The sequence below is a fragment of the Pristiophorus japonicus genome, chromosome 8 (genome assembly GCF_044704955.1).
Source record: "Pristiophorus japonicus isolate sPriJap1 chromosome 8, sPriJap1.hap1, whole genome shotgun sequence".
NCBI lineage: Eukaryota > Metazoa > Chordata > Chondrichthyes > Pristiophoridae > Pristiophorus > Pristiophorus japonicus.
In genome coordinates, this window is record NC_091984.1 from 52,720,777 (window position 1) to 52,748,549 (window position 27,773).

Sequence of the window (27,773 nt, forward strand, 5' to 3'; positions counted from 1 at the left end):
CTGCATGCTGATGCACACATCACGAATGAATTGGCAGCTGACAGCACTATCAAATACACAAGTCGTGGATCATTTCAGAGCAGTTTCAGCGTGATTGGTTTGGTTTATTTAACTGTTTCAGTTTTAGCATTCTGAGGGAGGATAAACATTGTTTATTTTTTAATCCAACCCCTCGAATTTAAAATTCTCATCCTTGTGTTCAAATCCCTCTATGGCCTCGTCCTTCCCCATCTCTGTAACCTCCTCCAGTCCTACAAATTTCCAATAATTCTGCACTCCTCCAATTCTAGCCTCTTGAGCATCCCCAACTTCTTTTGCCTCACATTGGTCGTGCCTTCAGTTGTATAAGGCCGAAGCTTTGGAATTCCCTCCCTAAACCTTTCCGCCTCGCTCTTCTCCTTAAAGACCCTCCTTAAAATCATCTTCTTCGACCAAGCTATTGGTTACCTGTCCTAATGTGTCCTTCTTTGGCTCGGTGTCAATTTTTATCTGATTCCCGTGAGGCACATTGGGACATTTTACTACGTTAAAGGCGCTATATAAATGCAAGTTGTTGTTGTAGAACTGTAAGACTTGACTCAGCTATCAATTATCTAAAATTATCATACTTGACTGCAGGATGTGAATAAGTTAAATAGCCCATATAGGGATAGTTTACACTGTGAATGTGTAACAACTGAAAGCTGAATGTAAAGAGCCCAAATGCTGGAGACCTTTATCCTTGCTTTCTGGTGTAGATTTCAACCCAGATATCAGAAGTGAAAGGGCAATATGCAAGTACATTGCAGTACTCAGTCTCCTATTGTGTCCCATTTTACACTATTAATGACAAATAGGCAGAGATCCTATTCACTTCTTTTTGCTGATTAGCAAACACCAGTCAATGTTTTGTACTACATTGTACATCATACAAAGAATATCTCATTACTCTTTTATATATGGTGAGTTACAAAAAATTTATTATTTTCTTTACAAGTATTTCAACAGCAAGACTCAGAAATCCAATACTTTAAGGTACAGGCTTCACACGGAGACACAAAGCGCAAATTCTACAATAAAAGTCTTTCGGTCTATGCCAACGTCAAGCACAGAATGCATCAACTTTACATTGCAAACCAGACAGAAGGTGGTTAAATCACTCAACCTTACAGTATCCTTTTCTTACCCACAATGCAGCCCTGCTGTTTAAATGTTCAGTGGAGGAAGCACACTCATAAAAATGCAGTTTAAACTTGTTACATCTTTGGCCTTATTTTGTTCATTCCACAGTTTACTTTTATTGTTAGGTCTTCAGAACCCTCAAACTTTATAGGCTGCTCTATCGTGAGCTGTACGAAGTCACTGCTGTCTAACGTTCCAGGGTTTAATTAGGAACTTAGCTCAATTAAGCAAAATTCCAATATTAAATGAGAATCAAACCAAAATCATTGTTGCTGAGGCAAACCAGTAATATAACACATTGGAACATCATAGAATGGAGGTGGACAACCCCCAATATGAGGCCCTTATTATAACTAGTTTTCCCCTCCCCTTTCAGGGAGGAGGGGTGGGGGAAAATGACAGAGAAGGGCACCCTCTCCAGCTAGAAGAAAAATCGGTATAGCAAGCAAAATTATAGCTTAAATGATATTTGGTTTGCTCTTCCGCCAGGGAATAATGTGTGGAGAATCCAAAGAAACAGAAGAAAATTTGGGTGGGGGGAGGGGCGGAGACCCTCTCTAGGCATAGTGTGACACTTGACTTTTGTGGCAGAAATTTCCCATCTTTGAGACCCTACTCATTTACTTTTAAAAATTCTCCTCTGGTTCATCTTGGGCATTATATCTAGGTGGGGAAAGGAAAGATTAGAACACTATCCATTTTTCCAAGTAGTAAGTAGACTTTCTGTAAACCAAACTACAGGTCAACTGTCATCAAAGCCAAGGATGCTGCAAGAAAGAAAGCAGCTTTAATGGGAACATTTATTTCTGTATTTTTAAAGATTTAAAAGGGCAGATGGGAGTATAAATACCCTACAACCTATGGGTCCATCAAAATAGTTAATCCAAACTGAGAATGGCATACTAGATTGTGATAAAAATTATTTTGCCATAAACTCCAATTTATTTTCGTCGTACATTAACTTGCATTCTGGACACAGAATTCATAATATGGGCCAACTTTGGAGTAAAATGTTCTGTGTTTGCACACCAATGTCACCAGCTTCGGTTTCATTGTTAGGAGGAACTGCAAAGGATGAGTAGTACAAAACACAGCCTCACATTAATCTGCCTTTGATAAACATCATGTGCATCCAGGCGACAGGGAATGCCTGGGTGGTGGTGTGAATTTGTTTTTATTCTGCATCTGTAAAGCCGGGATTTTGATTCAAAGACCTGCTATTGTATAACTGGCACAAAAGTCAAGGATATAAGGAGTGAGCTTATTTCACTTTATCCAAGAGTTGTAAACAACCCGTAAACTACATTGCTATCTGAATGAGGTGAATGTTTTTTTGTGGGGGGGGGGGGGGGGGGGGGAGGTACAGGGGGTAAAGAGAGAAGGGAAGAAACAGCTGTAAGTGCAGATCAATGTAGGTCAATACCCTGATCAAGTGAGCACTTAACTCCAAACCAGGTTTATCAGTTTAGCTCCAAGGGATGCCTACCTCTTAAAATCACTTGCTTCAGTTGGTTGATTACAAGTCTGGCACTGAATAGTGCATTATCGAGAAGTTAAGCAGTTCTTCAGAAATATGGTGCTAATGAGGAACTAATACAGTCAAATCCCTCTTCTTTGCTCATTTGTATCAAGTCTTCTGAATGCTGATTGCAGACCACCAGTGGAAAGGATTAGGAGAGGGATGCTACAAACAGCACCATCACATCCCGTCTGGCTAAAAATGATGCTTGGTACACAGCAGTCTCTAGCTGTGTGTTTACATGTGGGGTTTGAAGTGGATGTTTTACATAAATGTCTTGAGAAATTTAGAAACCTCTCTACCTAAATTGCACAGGATTCAGTGGGATTTTGTTAGCAGTGGCACCATACATAATGTAAAACAGATGCATAGTTATAAAAGATGGGCAGAAACACTTGCTAAGTAAAAAATAACATTGTAATAAATAAAAATGTGGAAGGAACATCATAAAGGAAAAACAAAATTTTGTAACTTCGAGTGCATTCCTCTCACACATAAACTATTATCCAACTTTTAACCCTTGCCTACATTAATAAATTCAACCAGGGTAGTAGTAAAGTCAGAATAGCTTCTGAGGATTGAATACAAGAAACATCTTGCATGCACTGAACACGAGATGATCAAATTACCTCATGGATGCTCACAATGCACATTCTGGGACTAGAACACCACAAAAATTTAAAGACAATCACATCAGGTGTCAACTGTAATCTGCTCTCAACAAATTGAAAAATGCCAAATAAGATGAATTCCGATACAATTACATGGGAGAACTACTTTTGATTTTCATTTGAAGAAAAGGGGTGGGGGGGGGGGGGCAGGAGATAAAACAATTGGACTTGAGCAGTTTGAATGTCCTTACATGGCAAGTTCTTAATCTCAACTGGGTTGGCAGGAGTAGGCACTGAATAGAATGGAAGTTTCCTCATCGAGGGGATGGAGGAGAAATTGTAGGATGAGTGCACTCTGTTACTTTGAAATATCTCCTCACAGTTACAAAGAAATAACACAGGGCAGAAAGGTGGAAAAAACAGGTGGCCAGACATCCAACTCCCAAATCTCATTGGATAAGAAATATCCAAGCATCCAGCCACAATTTTGGTCAGTACATTATCCACTTAATCTGCGCATTATAGCCCAGGAAAACAATAAAAGAACCAGACACCAGATTTTCCACAAAAGTAACTCAGCGGAGGATGTGAACAGCAGCATTTCCTATTGTGATGTGTTTGGCTTCAAGAAATGCCCTCATTCATAGTACCTCATAAAACAGAATGAAAGAAAATTATGAGGAACTATTCCCATTTTGGCAAAAAAAAAGCTAAAGGTCTGAAGCTAAAGGGCCAAACATGCCAGGAACCTAACTGAAAGCAGCATACTATTTATTATCTGATGGTACTGCCCAGTTAATATTGCCATTAGAGAGTTCAACTCATTCATAGGAAATTAAGAACTGTTCAACTGAGCAAATCCCCGTCATCCATAGAGTACTGCCCCCACAGTACACTTTTACACAGCCTGCATAACCTATTTATTAAAATTTTACCCCAAATGTCACAGTTGTGGCTCAATATCTGGAGATGCGATGATAACTGATTAACTCAATACACGATCTATCTGTTTCACAGCACAAATGGCATCACAGGCCTACTGCGAAGATTGTATTTTTACCTTCTTCCAGAATTTAAGATCACAGGCTTTGATATTTGGTCAATGATGGTTGGGTGGGTTTTCTGGAAAGTTGTAAATTAATACCAGTTTTAAGGGCAGGTTTACATGAAGGTACTGGCTCGAGATTACTGCATTCATTTGACTCTGGATCCTCAACAATCAGAGGAGAACTGCATCTCATTTTGGTTGATCCTAACCATCACCCAAAGTTAAAAGGACACTCTTGTGAATCTGTGCCATGGAATGTCCCAATCAACAAGGAAGAAATATGTTCAATATTTTGCCTTTTCTTTTTGGCCTACTTCAGTTTCCAAGTGGGCTGACACTACTGTTAGTACTTCTAGCCAAGTAATATCCTGTAGTCCAGAACCCAGTTACACTGCTGTAATTGTGCAAGAGAATAAGCCACATGAATCTATTTTTAAAAGCAATGCCCTAGAATAAGCAACATACAGAGAGCAAATTGAGAGATGCCTTACAATTAAATCATTTGGTTCTGTATTAGCACAGGCAACCAGTTTATTCTGCAAGGACTTTGAACTTTTTATTAGCATCTACCAGTGTGTTAATGGATATTTCAAGCCATATTATATGAACTGTGGCAACATTTGTTTCTAAAAATCCAGTGCTCAAGGAATGATCGGAAACATCAAAACAGCAATTGGCCATTAAAGAGAAAAAAAGGAAATAAAGTTGTAAGGAATTGCAACTATCCAACCAACATCAAAAGGGTTGTTATGTTTAAAGGTCACCATATATAGCCTGCTTTGGCCAGGAGATTCTTTTTACATCAATGGTCAATTACTACAATAAATTTATATAATTTTTGTTTCTTTTTAGACCAGTGTGCGGGTCATGGCCCACAAGTGTTTTTGTGAAGAACAGAGTGGAATTTTAATTATATCACTTCCTTTATAATCCGTTCCTTGGGAGCCAAGCATTTGACATGCTATAGCGAGCTGCACGCTATAGTGACTGTCCCAGAATGTAGCATAAATGTAACACGAAAGAGAATCAGGAACCAAGGTTCAACCACCTTATTAACAAGACACAACACTAAAACTGGGAGACTTATAATGATGGGCTATACAAACTTTAACAATTGGTAACATTGGAAAGATTTTCAGGAACAGTAGATGAAGCCAATTCAGTTACCATTTTTGGGAGAGGGTAGGGTTGCCAACTGTTACAGGCAACTGTTAATCACAGAATCTCTGCATCCCTTTCAAAATCTACCTTCAAATTCTTCAGTATATTCCAGGACTTTTCACATGAATAACAAACATTATAACTGGTTACATATTCTGGTACAACTGAGACACACAGCACAACGCTGGTCCACAAGAACTAACACAGCTTCCACCTTAGGGAGTAGGCCGTAGCCTCTACATAGGGTTCAGCCTGGTTCTCCCTCAGTGGACTGCTGGTGTGGCTGCCTGATATTTTAAATGGGTCAGGCTTCTAGTACAAGTAGCCCATTTGTTACAACTAAGACAAGCCAATTTGCCTACAATCCTTTAGTATTTAAGTTATGGGTATTATTACAGCCATTACTGAAGCCGTTCCTTTAATCTGAATGAGAAATATACACCACAAATTATTCATTAAACCAGATTATTTTTTAACCAACAGCTCATCTTAAATCTTAGGCAGCCGGGGTAAAAAATACTGTAGGTTTAATGCATCTCACTTCTCTTTTTTTCTCTCGAAAACGATTAAGGACTTATTAGTATGCACTGTTCATAAGTCTATTCCATTTATACACAATCAATGGTGTAAACATACATAATTTATATTACATGTGCTTCATCCTTTGTTTTTTTTTGTCACTATAACACCACAATAGAACACAGTACAGGTCCATTCACAATGCACAGCCCAGAATGTCTTCTGGTAAACGTAGCTCCAGTCAATGGGTTTATGGAGGAGTTTGTGTGTATGTTCTGGGCATCAATCATCTGATAAAACTCGGATGGGGATAGGGGTTCCTTTTTTTTTTAATACAACGAACAGCATTATCAAGTTCTCCTCCTGGATGGGCTGCTTCTCTCCTTCCACACACACAAGAGAAAAACAAAAATGGAACATTTGTACACTTTTTTGGTGCCATCCCACAATTGTTCATGGTCCTCTTCCTGTTGTGAGGCATTGTGACTAACTAGGCCTCAGGATAACTGTGGCCGTTTCTTTCCACATCCCAACCCTTCACAAATACACACGTCTGAGATCTCCAGGGGATGTGATGGTGTTGCACTGTGGACAGAGCTTTTTGGCACCCTGAAAAAGAAGAAATATTCAGAATTAAACACTCGAAAAGGTCATCTATTACAAATAGCATTACTCCTTCCTTCATGTATTAATTTGAAAAATGTAATTATTATTGCCCATTTAACCCTTCAAAGTCACAGCAGAATTTGTACAGAATAGTTCTAATATTTTTACATATTTATTCCTACAATAGTGAAAAATGCTATGATTTCAAACATTTCTGTAACTCTACAATTATCTGAACTTCTATTTTTTAAGGCAGGTGCTTTAACTTTTATATTTTCATATCTCTTCCTGCTCCATTAAAAATAATCTCTCCTTGAAAGCATTCTGCACCAAATGCCATTCCCTCAACTAAGCCCCAGGTATTTTATAATACTTTTCTACAACCAATTGTTAGGTGATATTATCAGTGATAATAAGGAAATGTTGAATAATTACTTTGCGTCAGTATTTACAGTAGAGGAAGAAGAAAACTAATATTGAATCAGGGACAAGGATTCAATAAAATGAATGTAAGTAAAATTACAGAAGTGAAGAAAATGGCACTAAAAGGGTGACAAATCCCCAGGACCAGGTGGTTTCAATCACAGGCCCACAGGGCCTCAACTATTCACTGTATTTATTAATGATTTATATAATGGCACAGAAAGCCACATATCCAAATCTTCCGATAACACAAAGATAGGCGTCATTGTAGGCAGTGTAGATGAAAGTAGAAAAATGGAGTGACAAATGCAGTTCAATGTAGGCAAATGTGGGGTCATCCACTTTGGGCCTAAAAAGCATAGAATATGGCACGTTCTAAATGGTGAAAGGCTAAAAACAGTCAAGGTCCAAAGAGACTTGGGGGTCCAGGTACATAGATCATTAAAATGTCATGAACAGAGACAGAAAATATTGAAAAAGGCTAATGAAATGCTGGCCTTTATATCTAGAGGACTAGAATACAAGGAGGTAGGAAGTTATGCTGCAACTATACAAAGCCCTGGTTAGATCACACTTGGAGTACTGTGAGTTCTGGGCATCACACCCTAGGAAGGATATATTGACCTTGGAGGGAGTGAAGTGTAGGTTTACAAGAATGATATCCAAACTCCAAGGGTTAAATTACGAGGAGAGATTTCACAAATTAAAGAAAGACTTGTATTTACATAACGCCGTTCACAACCACCGGACATCTCAAAGCGCTTTAAAGCCAAATTAGGGGTGTATTCCCTCAAATTTAGAAGATTAAGGGGTGATTTGATTGAAGTTTTCAAGATATTAAGGGAAACAGATAGGGTAGATAGAGAGAAACTATTTCTGCTGGTTGGGGAGTCTAAAACTAGAGGGCATAGTCTAAATATTACAGCCAGATCTTACAGGACAGAAATTAGGAAACACTTCTACACACAAAGGAAAGTAGAAGCTTGGAACTTTCTTCCACAAAGGGCAATCGATGCTAGATCAATTGTTCATTTTAAATCTGAGATCGATAGATTTGTGTTAACTAAAGGTATTAAGGGATATGGGCCAATGGCAGGTATATGGAGTTAGGTCACAGATCAGCCATGAGCTCACTGAATGGTGGAACAGGCTCAAGGGGCGGAATGGCTTACTCCTGTTCCTATATACGCATTTTCAATTCAAGGTGACTGAACTTTTGATTTTTCTAATCCCCTGCGGGTGCAAGAGCTTGGCCTCTGCTTAGCAATGCTTTTTCATACAGTAAGTTATCCTAGGATCTAGTGGATTCCGATTGGTTTCCATGCCAGTCCAAAGTCACAGCCGAAGTTGATGTCACCATTGCTAACAGTGGAATTACTCCAGAATGCATAGCCTTCCTCCCAGCCAGTGGAATCACTGGAGTTATCTGGATATAAGAATTATTATCAAAGTAGGTCCCTGTTGAGGATTAAAAAATTACCGTAAAGGAAAGCCTGCCAAGACACATTACTAATTTTAAATAGAGTGGAGGTTGGGTATTTTGAACAAAGATTATTTCCTTCCCCCTTAAGTACAATGTTTCTGAGAGATTCTATTAAGACAAAGCTGCATGGTTTGTATATTTTGAGATGTAGCCTAGAATTGTTATTACTAATCTGTATGTACTTTTACTGACTGCAATAATATTCAATTTTTAAGAGTGTAATTTTCGATGCATATGCCCCCTATACACACTCTTTGGGCCCAAGTTTCCACCGACCCTTAGAACGGCACACCTCCCTGAGGTCCGCCGACTTTCTGGAACAACAAGCGCGCCTAATCCTTACCGTGGTATTCTCCACGCTCATCAGGCCTCCTTCGGACTCAACGGAGGGCAGCAGAACCAGTGGGGGGGCGGAGCCAGGTCCCGGCACTGAAAACAATGCTGGGATCTCTGCACATGCATGCTAGCATGTGCGCACATGTGCAGTAGCTCCTCGCCCCCAGGTTCTGTGTGCGTGTGCTGCAGGCTGTGTGGAAGCACACCGCCCCTAGCCCTGGTCGAATGGGCTCCCCACCGCGACCTGCGAGGGAACAGACGGCACTGTCCGTCATCGGAGACAGGAGATCCCAGGAACAGAAAGACAAACAAGAAAGGGAGAAGGAGCTGGCAAAAGTGACCATCAAGAAGAAAGATGACTGAGGCCATCGAGTGTTCCTTGGGACTGTCTCGGAGATGTTTGGGGGGCGGGGGTAGCAGGAAAACAAAGAGATTGGGGGCAAGACGTGAGTAGGATGGGACCTGGGCAGTCTTGTATGTTTAACGTTGCCCCCCTCCTCTTTCCCCCCCCTCCTCTCCTCCCCCCACTCCACCCCTCATCGGCGGCCCGCTACCTTCCCTTCACATAAAGGTAAGACTTCTATTTTTTACTTGTTATTGATTGATTGATTGATTGCTTATTACTTTGGTCTTGGTGCTTTAGGTGCAAGGTTCCTTCTATTTTTTATTTGTTAATTAATTGCTTATTACTTTTTGTGCTTTGTAATTTCCTTGTATTTTTTATTTGTTATTTAATGCTTATTTTTGTGCTTTGTTTAGTGCTTGGTGCTTTAAATGTATTGCTTTGTTTAGTGCTTAGTGCTTTAAATGTACTTATGCTTCTTTAATGTTGTTGTGAAGGTGTTTAGTGCTTTGGAAAATCCTCTAACTTTCCTTCCCCCCCTCCCCCCATCTCTGGCTACCTGCGCCTGATTTCTAAAGTGTCTGCAAGGTTTTTCTGAGCGTACAAAAGTGGACTCATACGCTGGCCTAAGTTCGTTTGGAGTAACTATTGGCTGTCTAAACTTGCTTAAATGGCAAAAACAGGCGTAAGTGGTTGGTAACGCCCCCTTTTGAAAAAAAACTGAACTAAAAAGAAACTGAACTAACTCACTGAAACTGGAGCAAACTAAATGTGGAGAATTGTGATTTTTAAGATGCTCCAAAAAAAAAACTAGTTGCTCCAAAAAAATAGGAACAACTCCTGTGGAAACTTGGCCCTTATATAACTATAATTCACATTGCCTACTGGCCAAAAAATATTTTTTCAGTCCATTCTCACTACTCCAGATGCGAATCAACTGATACTTCATTTGTGTACTAGTGCCTAATTGGTGGACATATGATACAGTTCTAAACTGTCAGTAGCAATCCTTTTATTATTTTTTGTACCATGGTGAAGTGTGTTTAATATAAAGCTCCAGCAAGTGTATAAAATGCTGAAAATCCATTTTACACTTACACCAAATAGGCCACAGTGGCTAGACTTAATTATTTTTAGTGTTTACCCAATAAAGCCCAAAACAGATCAACCAAAACTGGTTAGTGGCAATTTAAAAATGGAATCCTATAAATCTGACCAGCCAGATCATTAGTACAGAAGCTCATGGTAGTCATCTCAACCACTGTGACAATTTAAAAGGGATGTGAAATAGGGCTTTAATGCTAATAAAGGACTTGTCTTAAAAAACACATTAGAATGAAAGAACATAATAAGATGAAATGAAAAGTACAAGTCTCTCATAAACCAACAACTAAATCAGATAAAAATGCATTTTTGCTCTGATTTACACTAATCTAAATTGATATGGTTAATGACTGTGTATATGCAACAAGGCATTGGAATGCTTAGAGCTGATGCATTATATCAGCAGACAAAATGTGGTAAACTCATTATACTGAGATTGCAGTAACAATTTGTGTCTGAGCATAGTAAATATTAGGACTGCCGAAAACAGAATTTTATCAATCAGTTTTTAAAAGCTAATAAATCCATTCAGTTAGCCACTGATCAATTTTTAAATAAGCAAATTCTACAGTGTTAAGATACTATTTATCTTAGGAACACAGGAACAGGAGGCGGCTATTTAGCCCCTCAAGCTTGTTCCACCATTCAATGGAATCATGGCTGATCTGCGACTTAACTCCACATCCCAGAATACCAGTGGTTAACAAAAACCCTATCAATCTCAGATTTTAAATTAACAATTGATCTAGCATCAATTGACATTTGTGGAAGAGAGTTCCAAACTTCTATCACCCTTTGTGTTTCCTAATTTCACTCCTGAAAGGTCTGGCTCTAATTTTTAGACTATGTCCCCCAGTTCTAGTGATCCAACCAGCAGAAATAGTTCCTCTCTATCTACCCTATCTGTTACCTTAATATCTTGAAAATTTTGATCAAATCACCCCTGAACCATCTAAATTCCATGGAATACAACCCTAGTTGGTGTAATCTCTCCTCATAATTGAACCCTTGGAGTCTGGGTACCATTCTGGTAAACTCACACTGCACTCCCTCCAAGGCCAATATATCCTTCCTGAGGTGTGGTACCCAGAGCTGTTCCAGTACTCCAGGTGTGGTCTAACCACGCCTTTGTATAGCTGTAGTATAACTTCCATCTCTCTGTATTCTAGTCCAGGGCCAGCATTCCATTAGCCTTTTTGATTATTTTCTGTACTTGTTCATTTTAATAATTTATGTACTTGGGCCCCCAAGTCTCTTTGGACCTCCACTATTTTTAGCTTTTCACCATTTAGAAAGTACCCTGTTCTATCCTTTTTAGGCCCAAAGTGGATGACTTCACATTTGCCTACACTGAAATTCATTTGCCACAGTTTTGCCCATTCACTTAATCTAGTATCTTTTTGTAATTTTATGCTTTCATCTACACTGATCAAAACTTTGGCTACAAATTTATAGATGGCAGAAAATGTGAAAGTTTCCTGCTATCTTCATCCTATATACAGGTTCAAGATAGACACCAATGAAACATTTTTACATTAATAATCTATGAGGCTAAATGAAAATTTGGCACAATTATTAATTTAAAAAAGTCCCACGGCCATGCTTGAATTTTAGGTATAATAGACTATCCAAAACTGCAATCAATATTTCAACTGCAGCCTAGTCTTGTGCAAGTTCAATATCATCTCATCGTTTTTGTATTCTATGGTTCTAGATGTAAAATCAAGGGTTTCGTTTGCCTTTTTTATGGCCTTATCTACTTTTGTAGCTTCCTTTAACAACCTGTGTATTTGCACACCAAGGTCCCTCTGCTCCATTTAAAATATTACCATTTCCCCCCCCAAATCTTTCTTCCAGATGTATTTCTTCATTTGTTTTACATATAACTGGATTTGGAACATATTTGTCCATCCTAATGCCCTTTCTATGTCCTCCTGAAGCTTTTTTTTTTTACAATCTATAACAATTTGTCATACTCCCAATTTAGTGTCATCAGCAAAATTTGGATATTATTCCTTTGATTCACGGTCATTTATGAATACAGAAGTGAGAGTAGACATAACATGGACTCCTGTAATCAATTATTAAAGATGAAATAACAGCACATTTGGAAAGCAGTGACAGATCGGTCCAAGTCAACATGGATTTATGAAGGGGAAATCATGCTTGACAAATCTTCTGGAATTTTTTTGAGGATGTAACTAGTAGAGTGGACAAGGGAGAACCAGTGGATGTGGTGTATTTGGACTTTCAAAAGGCTTTTGACAAGGTCCCCACACAAGAGATTGGTGTGCAGAATTAAAGCACATGGTATTGGGGGTAATGTACTGACGTGGATAGAGAACTGACTGGCAGACAGGAAGCAGAGAGTCGGGATAAACGAGTACTTTTCAGAATGGCAGGCAGTGACTAGTGGGGTGCCGCAGGGCTCAGTTCTGGGACCCCAGCTCTTTACAATATACATTAATGATTTGGATGAAGGAATTGAGTGTAATATCTCCAAGTTTGCAGATGACACTAAACTGGGTAGCGGTGTGAGCATGTAAGGAGGACGCTAAGAGGCTGCAGGGTGACTTGGACAGGTTAAGTGAGTGGGCAAATGCATGGCAGATGCAGTATAATGTGGATAAATGTGAGGTTATCCACTTTGGGGGCAAAAACAGGAAGGCAGAATATTACCTGAATGGTGACAGATTAGGAAAAGTGGAGGTGCAATGAGACCTGGGTGTCATGGTACATCAGTTATTGAAAGTTGGCATGCAGGTATAGCAGGCGATGAAGGTGGCAAATGGTATGTTGGCCTTCAGAGCAAGAGGATTTTAGTATAGGAGCAAGGAGGTCTTACTGCAGTTGTACAGGGCCTTGGTGAGGCCACACCTTGAATATTGTGTATAGTTTTGGTCTCCTAATCTGAGGAAGGACATTCTTGCTATTGAGGAAGTGCAGTGAAGGTTCACCAGACTGATTCCCGGGATGGCAGGACTGACATATGAAGAAATACTGGATCGACTACGCTTATATTCACTGGAATTTAGAAGAATGAGAGGGGAGGGGATCTCATAGAAACATATAAAAATCTGACGGGACTGGACAGGTTAGTTGCAGGAAGAATGTTCCCGACGTTGGGAAAGTCCAGAACCAGGGGACACAGTCTAAGAATAAAGGGTAAGCCATTTAGGACTGAGATGAGGAGAAACTTCTTCACTCAGAGAGTTGTTAACCTGTGGAATTCCCTACCGCAGAGAGTTGTTGATGCCAGTTCGTTGGATATATTCAAGAGAGAGTTAGATATGGCCCTTACGGCTAAAGGGATCAAGGGGTATGGAGAGAAAGTAGGAAAGGGGTACTGAGGTGAATGATCAGCCATGATCTTATTGAATGGTGGTGCAGACTCAAAGGGCTGAATGGCCTACCCCGCACCTATTTTCTATGTTTCTATGTAGACCACTACTTATCACATCCTTTCCAGTCTGAGAAACTTACTTTTATCCTTTTTGCTTTCTATCCTCCAGCCAGCTGTCTATCTATTTGGCTAATTTCCTTTTAATTCCATGTGCAATTATCTTTGCTGTAAGTCTCCTAGGTGGTACCTTATCAAATGTTTTTTTGAAAATCCTCATAAATCAAATCTGTTGCATTTCTTTTATCTATCATCTTTGTTATTTCCTCCCCGTCCTTCTTTCCCTACCCTCCCAAAAGTGGTATATCCAGATTTTCTAACTGCTAACCCTGACCCAGCTGCTGCCATGTCTTAGCATTGCTACATTATCATGATTTTCTATTTTAATCAATAGCTCTAGTTCCCCAATTTTGTTGCTTATATTCTGTGTGCTAATATACACCTTAGTTTAGATTTCTTCGGTTTTTACAATTTTTGTCTTTGACACCTGGATTTTGTTTTTCCTTTCTTACATCAGTGACTACACTCCAAAAGTACTTCATTGGCTGTAAAGCGCTTTGAGACTTCCGGTGGTCATGAAAGGCGCTATTATAAATCTAAGTCTTTCTTTCATGTCCTGTTTAATCTTGGCCAACCTTGCTACCATGGCATTACCTATACAACTAAAGCTTACTTTCCCTTCTAAGCCACCGACTTTACTTTTTTGCTTTAGTCTTGCCCTTTCCATATTAGTTGGAACTCTTCCCACAGCTCCAGTTAACCTACGACAAGGATATAGTCCCAATGTCCCTGAAATCTGAATCCTTCATTTCTTATGTAAGGGTGCCTTCATTTCAGCTTATTTAGCTGCAGTGTAGTGGAGCCTACCCCTGCACTTTGGAGCTATGCAAGGCTGAATTATATCACAAATCTGTCCTATTATAATGTGCTATTTAAATCAAAGCAGTTGTAAATTGAGAAGAAAGCCCAATTTGCAGCTATTGAGCCCAACATGTTGCAAACTCATGCACTTATGTGACTGATCCTCCAAGTGTTAACAGCTAACATAGTCCTCCAAACATTAATCTCCAAGTCATTATTAGCAGTCAAAATACTCAAAGATGTCAATGACCCACTCAGGTCTTGCTTCTTCTTATAAAGATAACAAGCAAGTCTGCAAAAGCAGGTAAATGATCGACCACCATTAGCTCATCTGTCAAAGAAAGTGACAGCAAAAAGTGTGAACAGTCATTAGAATGAGTGGTTACCTCTAACTACTATCAGAAGCTGGAGTGGCAAAGGGAGATAATGCAAGAACGATAACCACTAACTGCAATGCCAAGGCTCAATATTAACAGAATAATCAGTAAAATAACTGAGAAGGCTTGAGTTCACTTGACAACCAAGCTTGTTAATCTTGTAAGCTCTCAATCGCCATCACACTGCTAGCTCTGTTAGTTACACTATTCTGAGAGAAAATGGTCAAATTTAAGAACTTTCTTAGTATGGTAAGGTATATTTCTATGAATCAGTGCAAACATATACCAAGGACTGTTCGATATTAAAATGCCTCAAGATCATCGCGGGATACAATAAAAGTGCCAAATCAGAACCTCTGAAGTGGTTTTATTCTCCATTTCCTGTCCAGCCTTCCCAAACTATGCTCCTCAGTTGAATGTCTGAGTAAACATATTAGCTCCACGCATTAAGTCAGTGCTATGTTTTGGTCAACCATCAAAAGCATTTGAGTAGTGTGGGAAGAGCCACAAATTTAAGAGGTATATAGGTTTGCATCCTTGATTCCCTGTACAGTGAGTAAAGCCACTTTCCCAGAAACAAAACTGGGTCTCTGTTGCATTTGTATTGGTAAGGGCTTATGAATAGAATGCTAGTACACTCAACAGTATGAGGTGAGAAGATAAATCAAGAGAAAATGCTTTGATGTTTAAAACATGCAACCTGATAAAAATGTGAGTTCAACTTCAAAAGTATTTTGAAGAGATACAAGTACTGATATATTTTATATTCTTTTGTACTGTAAGTGCCCGTTACTGAGGAAACAGAAGGTAAATAGCTGGAAGACCACAGCTTCAAGTTGTGCGGCTTCACTTTCGCCATCTTTAATTTAAACTATTATAGTCTTGCTACTCTAATACACAGCAAGGTTAAACAAGTTACTGCAAGGGAGCGGATTAGCCACTCACTGGACTTCCTATAACCAACACAGAATGGCTCACTGGGGAAAACCTGACTGTTCATTTCCTAATAAATCACAAGTTTACAAAATACGACTTCCCCTGCAGAACAAATTTGCTTTCCTTTTGGGCGCTCTTTTCGTAAGTGAAGAATCAAGTTTTACTAACAGTCCAGATGGATTTATGGTCCTTGGATTTACTTAGTCATAAGGATTTTATCAAAAGGTTAGTAATAGGAATATCTGAAAGCTGATTGTATTCCATCAGCATTTTGTACTATAGCAGGGAAATGCCACTTAGTGAATCACAGCAGGCATGCTAAACAATGCACTGTGTTCTGACACAGAAATCCAACATACAGGCATCCATTCCTAGTCCAACTGCGAGAGACCGTCTTGCTCATTGCAAACTGCAAATTCCTGACTAGCTAGCAACCGCCATCTAAGAGAATTACAGAAATATAATGCTATAACACTACTTGATTTCAAACATTGGATCAAATAGTTTTTTTTAAAAGTTATGAAAACTCAAAGGGATACTTGGTAAGACTGTAGAAAGTTAGCATGCAAAAAGAAAAAAAAAGAAAACAGAATAGCAATAAATGATAAACAACTGATCTAAACTCCACTTAAGTGAGGTCAGAGCTCTTTCATTCTCACTATTTTATTACAAGAGCTGCTGTAAAAAGAAAATAAATCACATTTACCATGTAACCCTCTGATTGCCGCATATCGTTTGTAGCTCATATAATACATGTAGGGTTAGTAACATACCAAGGGGGAAAAAACTATTTTATAAATGCACTGAGTATTGAATAAAGTAATGTATGGAAACATTTCAAACTCAGAACCAACCAGCAAGGCTCCATTCCTGATAAGTCATTAATACTGCACAAATTAGTGTAGCAACCACTGCTCTTAATATCTAGGGGTCCTCATGCTGCCAGCTTCATCCTAGACACAGTCTTTTGGTATCATGCCGAGAAGGGCAAAGGACACCTTGCTGTTTCTCATCTTTCTTTAGTGACAGCAAAGCCCCATTGTAGGTTCAAGTTTGTGGCATACAATAAGCATACATCCAAACAGTTCTAGTTCATGGTTCAGAACAGATGGGCTTTCTCTGGGCTATGTGCAAGATCCATGATCAAGCTGTGGTGTAATTGTAAAAGAAGAGGCAAAGTGGCTGCAGGGAAGAAGGCAAGCCTCCAGCCTACACTGACTGGTAGTCACCAAGTACTATGGAGCTACAGTAGACCTTACAGTGGGTATGTTTTTTTGTCAAAGCACTCGCATAAGGGCATTAATCAAGCAGCTGTTGATGAGCAAACCTGTTATGTAGCATTGGACTCTGATGTCTAGAACTTCAAGGTGACTGGCGAAATTCAAGCTGCCATGTAGTTCCTTCACTACAATGAAAGCAAATGTCCATCGTATAGCTGAGTCTTGAGATGACTTCTGCTTGAAGGACTCACTTGCAAGCTACTTTTAAGAAAACCTTCTCATATATCCAGGTCTTAGTATCCAAAATAACTGGATTACAAAAAGACGAGCAGCTGCTACTGAAGTTCTGCACCTCCAATTGGTGGAACTGTTCACTGAGATATGATAAAATGCAACGATCCTGTGGTCAGGAGGATGCTGGAAATGCAGACATTTTGTGGTCAGTTGTGCTGCTTGTGAGAAGCTCCTGGTACCTACCTGTCCACCTAGTGAGGGCTCAAACCTGCACGTGTCAGCTGTCCAATGACCAGCTAGTGAGTATGCACCTAGGGAGGGGAAGGGAGAGAGGTATGGAGGTCAAAGTATCTCCAATGATGGAAGTTCAGAACCAAGTCAACCTTCTATGGCAGACTCAGTAATTCAATACATATAGCTGGAAGGATTGAATGACAGATTGGCCAGTCTGGCTCAACAATAGGACACAAAGGGGTACACCTGTCACTTGCACTTGGAACTCTTTCCACTTGGTTCCAGGTAACCCCTCACGCCAAAGCTGGGGGAGCAGAGTGAAGCCTTCCAGTGCTTTGTATTAGTAAGCTGCAAAGTTTTAGTTGGTTAAAACCCAGCAGTACCTCTCTGTACACTTGGGGATTCTGCCCTGTATGCATAAGAATGCACTCTCAGGGATGCATATACTGAACTCTGCAAGTACAAGAGTGGAAGGATTCAAAAAGGCCTTTCTGCCAGTTGAATAAGTTGTCCCTGTGGTATTAACCTCGTATGCCACAAGCACCTGCCCCAACTGTTGTTAAGCGATAATCAGCTGATACCCCTCATAAACATCTAGGCGGTAGAGTTTCCGTTTTGGGTGCAATCGGCGATTCAGGCGCAAATTGCACCGGTTTTGAAAAGTGCCCCTCACACCGGGTTTCCACTCAAACTCATTTGCATATCGCTAAACACAAACTCTGCCATGAACCAGCGCAATCGGGCAGGTTTTAAAACTTAATTTTTTTGGAAAATATTTTGCTTTAAAAAATATTTCTCAAGAGTGGTAACTTGGTAAAGTTTGAATAATACAGCTGAAAATGGGTTTATCACAAAAAATATGTGTTTTAGATCAGTGTCAATCTACCATCTGTGAGTAACCTGATTTTAAATGACTGAAAATAATTTTTAATACACAAAACTATTTTCTAATTAGATTCGGATACTTAGTAGATTTTTAAAAATTCATTAAAAACATAGCTATTAGTGTCCTTACGCCCAAAAGTTCTAGCTTAATTTTTGGAGCCTCTGTGACAGCTTGCAAACAAGAGCAATGAGTGGAAACTCACAATGGTGATTCATTCACCCTGGAGACGTGGACAGTTTTGTGGGCAGGGCCTGCTTTAGCCTCATGTTTTGAAAACTAGCGCAAGGGATCGCGGAAACTCGAGTTGTGCTGAAATCACTTTGCGTTAAAAAGCCTGCAATCTTTTAAGAACATAAGAAATAGGAGCAAGAGTAGGCCACCAGGCCTCTCGCGCCTGCTCCGCCATTTAATATCATGGCTGATCTGATCATGGACTCAGCTCCACTTCCCTGCCCGTTCCCCATAACCCTTTATTCCCTTATCGCTCAAAAAATGGCCCATCTCCGCCTTAAATATATTCAATAACCCAGCTTCCACAGCTGTCTGGGGCAGAGAATTCCATAGATTTACAACCCTCTGAGAAGAAATTCCTCCTCATCTTTTAAATGGGTGCCCCTTATTCTGAAACTATGTCCCCTAGTTTTACTTTCCCCTATGAGTGGAAATATCCTCTCTGCATTCGCCTTGTCGAGCCCCTTCATTATCTTATATGTTTCGATAAGATCACCTCTCACTCTTCTGAACTCCAATTGAGTATAGGCACAACCTACTCAACCTATCTTTATAAATCAACCCCCTCATCTCCAGAATCAACCGAGTGAACCTTCTCTGAACAGCCTCCAATGCAAGCATATCCTTCCTTAAATAGAGACCAAAACTGTACGCAGTACTCCAGGTGTGACCTCACCAATACCCTGTACAGTTGTAGCTGGACTTCTTTGCTTTTATACTCTATGCAATAAAGGCCAACATTCCATTTGCCTTCCTGATTACTTGCTGTACCTGCATACTAACTTTTTGTGTTTCATGCACAAGGACCCCCAGATCCCTCTGTACTGCAGCACTTTGCAATTTTTCTCCATTTAAATTATAATTTGCTTTTCATTTTCCTTCCAAAGTGAATAACCTCACATTTTGCCACATTATACTCCATCTGCCAAATTTTTTCCCACTCACTTAGCCTGTCTATATCCCTTTGCAGATCTTTTGTGGCCTCACAATTTGCTTTCTCACCCATCTTTGTATCATCAGCAAACTTGGCTACATTACACTCGGTCCCTTCATCCAAGTCATTAATATAGATTAACATAGTTGAGGCCCCAGCACAGATCCCTGCGGCACCCCACTAGTTGCTGTTTGCCAACCGGAAAATGATCCATTTATCCCAACATTCTGTTTTCTGTTAGTTAGCCAATCTTCTATCCATGTTAATATATTACCCCCAACCCCGTGACCTTTTATTTTGTGCAGGAACCTTTTATGTAGGAACCTTATCGAATGCCTTCTGGAAATCCAAATACACCACATCCACTGGTTCCCCCTTAGCCACCCTGCTTGTTACATCCTCAAAGAACTCCAGCAAATTTGTCAAACATGATTTCCCTTTCATAAAACCATGCTGACTCTGCTTGATTGAATTATGCTTTTCCAAATGTCTCGTTACTGCTTCCTTAATAATGGATGCCAGCATTTTCCCAATGACAGATGTTAGGCTAACTGCTCTACAGTTTCCTGCTTTTTGTCTGCCTCTTTTTTTAAATACCGCTATCGGAAGAATTGCACTGAAAAAACTAGCGCAATCAAGCAGAAACTCCTGCCCTAGAATATTCTTTCTGCGGACAGGAGGTGTCAGTGAAGAAGCGCTAGTCTTCAACTCAAATGGCCGACTAAATAGTTACTTTGATAAACTCAAAATCTGTGGTGATATGGCACTGTAGCTGTAGAATGATTCTTCCCCACATCTCAGTATTATCTCACTGTACTCAAGTGTAAAGTTTTAGCAGTTCTTAGGGAACAGTGAAAGCACTGCAATTAAACAAATCCCCCTCCCCATCATAAAAAGCATTGAAATATTTTGAAGGAAGACTGCATATACAAAAGTGAGCTTACTCCTGATATAGTTGAGCCTTGATCCACTGTCTATGACAAAACTTAAGCTTTATGCAAGACTGAAAGAACAAAGGAAAAATTGACTGGCTCACTTTCCTGAGATATTCCAATCCAGTGTCATAAAGAAATGCTGGATATATGCAGTCACACATTTAAAAAGTAAATTTAAGAAATGCATTTATATATCTTTCAGAAATGTTTGAAAGTGCTTCACATACAATGAATTAACTGGTGTATGCAAATGCATGGCCATTTTGCACAGAGGAAGATCCAACCAGCAGGAATGAGATACATGACTAATGAATCTGATTTTGATGGTGTTGATCGAAGGAGAAATGTTGACCAGGACACTCGGAGAACTGCCCTACCAGGAGTTCTTTAAAATCCACCTGAACCATTGGAATGGGCAGAATGGGCCTTTTAGTAAATATCTCATCAGAAAGACAACACCCGACAATTAAAACAGCACCAACAGCTGTCTAAAGTCCACCCCCAGCAACACTAGTGTGCCGTTCCCTGCCCAATATTTAGGTAAGTGATAGCGAGATCCAGGGGTTGAACAAAGAACTTTGCTCTGTAAATTGGCTTGCTGGAATGTTTCACGCCACCACATGATTCCCTTTGTCTTCGTTAGATGGATTCTGAACATACAAAAAAAGGACAGGAAAAGATTGAACTTATACTCTGTCAGCCAAGACTGAGGCTATAAACCAACTGATGTTTTATTTAACATGAACAGATAAATGAACGTAGTATTCACTGCAAAAGAGTGTATTTATCATAATTTACAAATGTTATTACCCTCCACGATATATCAGAATAATAAAGATGCTTCCCTTGAGCTATCTCTCAACATACATTGTATCTTGAAAATGGGCACTTGCTACTTATGTGGTGAAAGGCTGCAAGAGTCAGTTTCTCTGCTGACTTTTGAGGTTGAAGTGTCACTCCAAATCCTTTGTGTGCTGAAATAAAGCCCATTTGCAAAAAAATTGCAGTTCCTTAAATCACATAAGATGGCTAGCCTCATTCTTCGTCAATTAGATAAGGCCATCATCTTCGGCCCCTGCCACAAACTCTGTACTCCAGCCACTGATTCCGAATCCCTTCCAGGTCACAGTCTCAGGCTGAAGGGGTTTGCAATCTTAGCAGCTTATTCAGCCCCATATCCACAGTCACAAGTGCCGGCTACTTCCACCTCTGCTCCTGCTGCTGAAAATCTCATCCATGTCTTTGTTAACTTCAAACTCGACTATTCCAATGCTCTTGTAACAGGCCTCCCAATCTGCATGCTCTGTGAGCTCCAGCTCATCCAAGAATCTGTTGCCCATATCCTAACCCGCACCAATACCTGCTTATCCATCACTCCTTTCCTTGTTGGCTTACATTGGCTCCCGGTCTACAATTTAAAATTCTCATCCTCATGTTTAAATCCCTTCATGGCCTTGTCCTTCACTGCCTCTGTAATCTCCTCCAATCCGCCAGCAGCCCCAGAACTCTCCATTCCTCCAACTTTAATCGCTTGTTCATTCCTCCTCTCCCTTTGTCTCACCATTGGGCTATGCCTTCCCCCGTCTATGCCCCATGCACTGTAAAACCCATTGTAAAGCTTCTGGTCACTCCTCCCAATATCTCCATTTTTGGTTCGGTGTCCATTTTTGACTGAGTAAACCTCTGTGAAGTGCTTTGGGATATTTTTCGACATTAAACTTGCAATATAAATGCAAGTAGTTGTTTATACTGTCATCAACGATGCATTAAACCAGGTAGCCCAATACCCCTACAACCAATATTAATGTAATAACACCACCTTTTGTTTCAACAGAAATTAGTTACCAATACATAAGCATCCCCCTATTGATACCCATGCCAGCAAATCGCCTGGCAGTAATCAGACCATGCAAAGCAGGAACTTTTATGACCACACATGTCCCCGCTTTGCCCTGAGGTATGAATATTAGGCTAGCTGTAATGTAAATTCTCTCCAGCTTGCAGCAAACATCTATCAATAACTGATCTTTATCCTGTGTGTACTGTGGACAACAGTAGAAAAATATTCTTAAAAGACTAAAATGCTTCATTTTTGTCACATATACACAGTACCAAATCAATTTGTTTCCACACCGTGGTGCTGTATGGAAGAGCTCTAGTGCCACATTGCCCCTGTCTACAATTCCAGTGCCAAGTCTTGTGTCTCTGCTGCCAGGCAATCTGTAATGGGAGGCAGAACTGCTGGAATTAATGTGAGAACAGCTGATACTGAACACACATGCTACTTTAGCATGAGCTCTAGTAGTCAATGCACGGTACCGCAAGTCCATGTATTATAATGGCCCCAAAGTATGATTTCCTGGCTCTTACACTAACAATCAACATCTCCCACTGACGAGAAGATTCAAATGCGGTGTCACCCATTAGTGGGATATTAAACCTGCAACAAAACAGTGTAAACTGAGCCTTTTAGTTTCTACATTACTGGTGCGAAGTGGGGACACATGACAAATCTGAAGACAGAACAACATAGCATTGTAATAAAATCTAGGAAACTGCAGTTGGGACAACTTAATCTAAGCGCAACACTGTTGTGTCTCCCCCGCCCCCCCTTGTGGGGATAAGCTGAACAAAGAAACATTAAGCTATTAGGAATAATTACAAGTTAGGAAGTGTTTAATCAAAATCTAAAGGAGTACCTTAATTGTGGTAATGAACTTACCTCAACCCTGGTGTGCTAAACTCAACCATAAATGTATGCCTTTTAGTTCATTAGTGTTTTATACATCAAACCCTCATTAGCACTGTGGCAATGTGCCATTGTAGTCAGGCACTTTGAGAGAAGAAAACCCCCGTCCCTCCAATCTTTTATAGCACCAATTGTGGTTACAACACTGGAGACGTTTTATTTGTTTTATATATATATATGATCTATGCAGTATAATCATATAATTCCCCCCTTTATTTCCTTAATACAAAAAAGAATCTTTGTTTAAACAGAGCCAAGTTAATGAGAATAATGAATGAGTATTACATATTCAGATATACATACACACATACACAGTTGCTATGTACTGCCCAATTTCATAAAAAAAGGCAGCAGTAACAAGATTACATGCATTCACTTTGATTAAAGATGCAAGGGCCCAGCATTCCAACTTTATTGCTGTCTTCAGGGTATGGTTTAATGGTAACATTAGTAACAAGCCGCCACAGCAAGCAAATTTTAAAGGACGTCGTGAAAGTGTTTATATAATAAATTGTGTATTGGAAAAGGCTGGCTGCGAAACAGATGAGCATTTTCTTATTAATTGCTTCCTTCTGTACTGCAATGTTTGAACGGATTATAACACTTTTCCCTGAAGGCACTAGGGCAGAACGACAGAAAAGAAAGAAAGAACATGAAAAAATGGAAGGAGATTCTTACCAGTGTTCTGAGCCAGCATTCCTCACAATGAACGTGCCAACACTGGATTGATGTGAGGGGCATCGAGTAGGAGTCCTGAACAAAATAAAAATTTTTAAAAACTTACTAATTTTGAAGAATGTTTTTTTAAAAATGGAAAATTGTCTACAGTTCAGATAGCATCTTTACTTAGTTGCAAATTTTCATTCAATTTAAGTGTCTCTCTTTTTGGGCTTGGGATCTTCTAAATTTTGTGCTCAACAAACAAGCTCACTCTTTGAAATAAATAACTGTTATGTAAGGAGATGGAAAAAGTGTGTGACGCATACAGTGTTACAATGAGTGCAATCTAATAATACCCATTTTCTTTTCTGCTCACCCGCCAGAGAATTATAGAACCATAGAAGTTTATAGAATAGGAGGTGATCATTTGACCCATTTTGTCTGGTTAACTCCGTACTAGAGCAATCAAAATCCAATTTCTAATGTCCCCCTTTCCCCCCATAGTCTTGCATCTTCCTCTGCCTCAAATATTTATTAATTGTTTCCTCAAAAGATGCAATGGGCTCTGTCCTAACAACTCCCTGTGGCATTCATCATTCCATACCTCAACAACCCTGAGTGTAAAGAAATGTCTCCTAACCTCTTTTCTCACTCTCATTAACAAAGTTAAATTGATGGTCCCTTTTCAATGAGTACCCAACCAAAGAAAATAGCCGTTCCCTATTCAAAACCTGGCAACATTTTCTTAAAATTCTATTAAATCTCAGCTTAGCCTTTTCTGCTCCAGTGGAAAGAGTCCAAGTATCAGAATCTCTCTGCACAACTATAGTTTCCTATTCCTGGCAGCATCCTGGTGAAGCTACTGTACATGCTCTATGGCTTTAATATCCAATCTATAATGGGGCACGCAAAACTGCCCACCATATTCTAATTGTGCCTAACCAATGTTATGTATCAGTTCATCATTACTTCTTTACTCTTGCACTCTATGCCCCTATTAATAAAACCTAAAATTCTCTTGGCCTGCATTAGGGCTTTGTCTATTGCACTCTTACTTTCAAGGAATTATGTATTTGAACTCCTAGGTCTCTCTCTGTTCTACCATATGCCTCAGTGTTTTCCCATTAAGTATATACTCCCATAATCTTGTTTTTTCTCCCAAAATGTATTACCTCACATTTATCTATATTAAATTGCACCTGCCCATTCTGTTAACCTGTGTCTGCCTTGGTGGGATCTTTTACATTCCTCTTCATTGTTTGCCAAACCTCCGACTTTTGTGTTGACCTACAGATTTTCCATACTAAAACAGCTTGATATTTAATACAACATCAAGTTTTGTCATGATTTAACACTTTTCACTTGTAGGTGACATAGAATATGATCAGCCTCCGTTACAAGCACGGCTGATAGTGGGTGTGTTTGTGCAAACAAGATTTGCCCTTTATACACATTGGCCGGTATGACGCAATAGCATTTAATAAAATTTTAAAATAAAGCAGCAGCACCAGCAAAGATTCAAAACATATTTCATATCATATACAGTACTGGTTGGGCAGCAGAGAGCTAGCAGCAGTGACCTAATCTGAAGGTTCACGTACTAACAAACTGAACTTCCACCGCCAATGGAGTTGCTGTGTTGTAATTCACCTCCACCAACCGACAATCCTCTGCGCCACTTCTGACAAAAGATGATCGGTTTTAAACGTTAACTGTTTCTCTCTCCACAGATGCTGCCTGACCGGCTGAGTATTTTCAGCATTTTGTTTTTATTTCAGATTTCCAGCATTTGCAGTCTTTTGCTTTTGTACAATCTCCTGCATTGTGGATGTGGCTTTGAACCATTTTTCTCTGATACTAAATCTGCATTTGAATTTGAAGAAGAAATGGAAACCTACGGGAAATAAACTAGTGAGTGAACACAGCTGTTTCTGCCCGAAATAAACGCATTTAACACAGCAACTTTGAAACTGACATTAATGCAAAGGCTTATACCCGAGACATTAACCTGTCTTTTCCCTTTACAGCTGCTGACTGACCTGTTGTGAATTTCTGTTTTTGTTTCAGATTTCCAGCATTTCCTGTTTTTTTTTCTTATGTGCACATTTGGAGCTTGTTGGTCACCTGACATAAACTGAAATCCAATTATCTAGTCTCTACAGACCCAGGGTTTGGTGAGGGTTGTTGAGGCCTCTCCAACAGTTTTATCATACTTGGTTTTAGGAAAATACTGCATTTAAACTCATTGCTGAGTACAATATTTAATTATGAAGCAATGAAAAGCACCAAAAAATAGAATATTTGTATGCAAGAGATCTTACTCATCACGTTTACAAATGCAAACATTTTAAAAGCTGGAAAGATGCAGTTCCTATTTGAAACAAGTGTGATATCTTGCATTTGGATCCCGAAATTGTCCAAACACTCTGCTAGTCTGTAGTCTATACTTTTCTATTACTAGCATTATTATTGTTATGGGTAATTCAAATTCTTTGTTCTCATCAATTAACGTTTTACAGAACTCTGGCAAACTTCTAGAATTTCAGAGATACAGACCTAACAACCGTTAAAGGGGAAACGCTAATTTTAATAAAATGGCTTATTTTTCTATAATAACCGACACATGCAAACATACATGCCAAAGGAAAATGTAAGAAAATTTGCTTCTAGTTATAGTTTTATTGCCACCCACTTGCAATCAAGGGTGACAACAACAAATCAATGCCACATCATCATTCTTGAAAAAACTGTTCTAAATGACTGTTGGATTCAGGAACAACTGACTGAACAGAAATTTCAGAGGGCTGATGACAATCCTGCTTTCCACTATCCAAGAAATTTGTTTTAAAGAACACCAAGAGAATAAGTGCTGACAACGCTGCGAGTAATATTACAGGTTCCTTTGTCAGTCCTGAAGAATGGAACATTTTTTCATTTTCTGCGAGCAATACCACCCCTTGTGCACATTACACCGAGGGTGAGGCTCCCACTAACCTGCTCCAGAAGAAGAAAATAATATTCTTTCTCACACCATCTGCTATTGCACAAACATATTGCAGCAGAGATCAATTTTAAGAATGCTTGGTTCATGTACTAATATTGGAGACTTTTACTTCCCTCCTCTCCCCGAGTCTCTTTAGAAGTGTGTGGTACAATACATAAATAAATCATGCATTCCAAAAATCGAAAAAAACTTGATTATCTTCATAACAAGTTAGCACTAAGGACTATTAAAAAGAACATAGGTGTGGTTAGTTCTCTCTGAAGGCGTGGGAAAAAAATCTTAAGAGGGCAGTTATGGAGGTCTAAAATTCTTCATTACAGAAATCTTTGAAGGAGATCAAAATAAATAACAGAGAATAGGTCATCTCTATTATTGGATTAAATAAAAAAACAGAATATTCAAATTTTATTGGTTAGTAGTTACATTTATTCTATATTGGTAGCAAGAACATCACAAATCAGAAGCTATAATTATCGTGACGGCTCAGTGAGTTTACTTAGTAAGAGGGTGAGCCATACAGACCAGGAAGGTCCCAAGGTTGATCTACAAGTGGTGCCGAGTTAGCTGTTACTGGCTGGGAAGTAACAGAAATGCCACCGAACACATCTGATTCCTACCCAGCAACCCCTGCTGCGAATGTTCATGTGCGGGTGTCAAGTGAGGAGAGAACTGGCTGCAAGGCTCCCAAAATCAAAAAGCTGACTGCCATTCAGCGTCGAGACTCACGTACGAATAGCCACTTAGGATGGTTTTAAAATGCACCCAAACTCATAAAACCATACCCCAGCAACAATTCAA

The 27,773-nt window shown here is 39.5% G+C and overlaps 1 protein-coding gene across 7 annotated transcripts in view; it reads right to left on the reverse strand.

Annotated features, from left to right (window-relative positions):
- Positions 1 to 947: 947 nt before the first annotated feature.
- Positions 948 to 27,773, reverse strand: part of rnf220a (ring finger protein 220a) — a 511,280-nt gene continuing 484,454 nt past the window's right edge. For 3 of the 7 annotated variants that reach the window (XM_070886783.1, XM_070886786.1, XM_070886782.1), the window contains exons 14-16: positions 23,990 to 24,064; positions 22,675 to 22,800; positions 948 to 6,628 (exon numbers count right to left, since the gene is read on the reverse strand). In XM_070886783.1, the coding sequence (XP_070742884.1) occupies positions 6,557 to 6,628; positions 22,675 to 22,800; positions 23,990 to 24,064 (273 nt within the window). In that variant the 3' untranslated portion in view covers positions 948 to 6,556. The remainder of the gene's footprint in view (positions 6,629 to 22,674; positions 22,801 to 23,989; positions 24,065 to 27,773) is intronic. The other 4 variants (XM_070886789.1, XM_070886788.1, XM_070886784.1 and 1 more) reach the window with 3 other exon arrangements.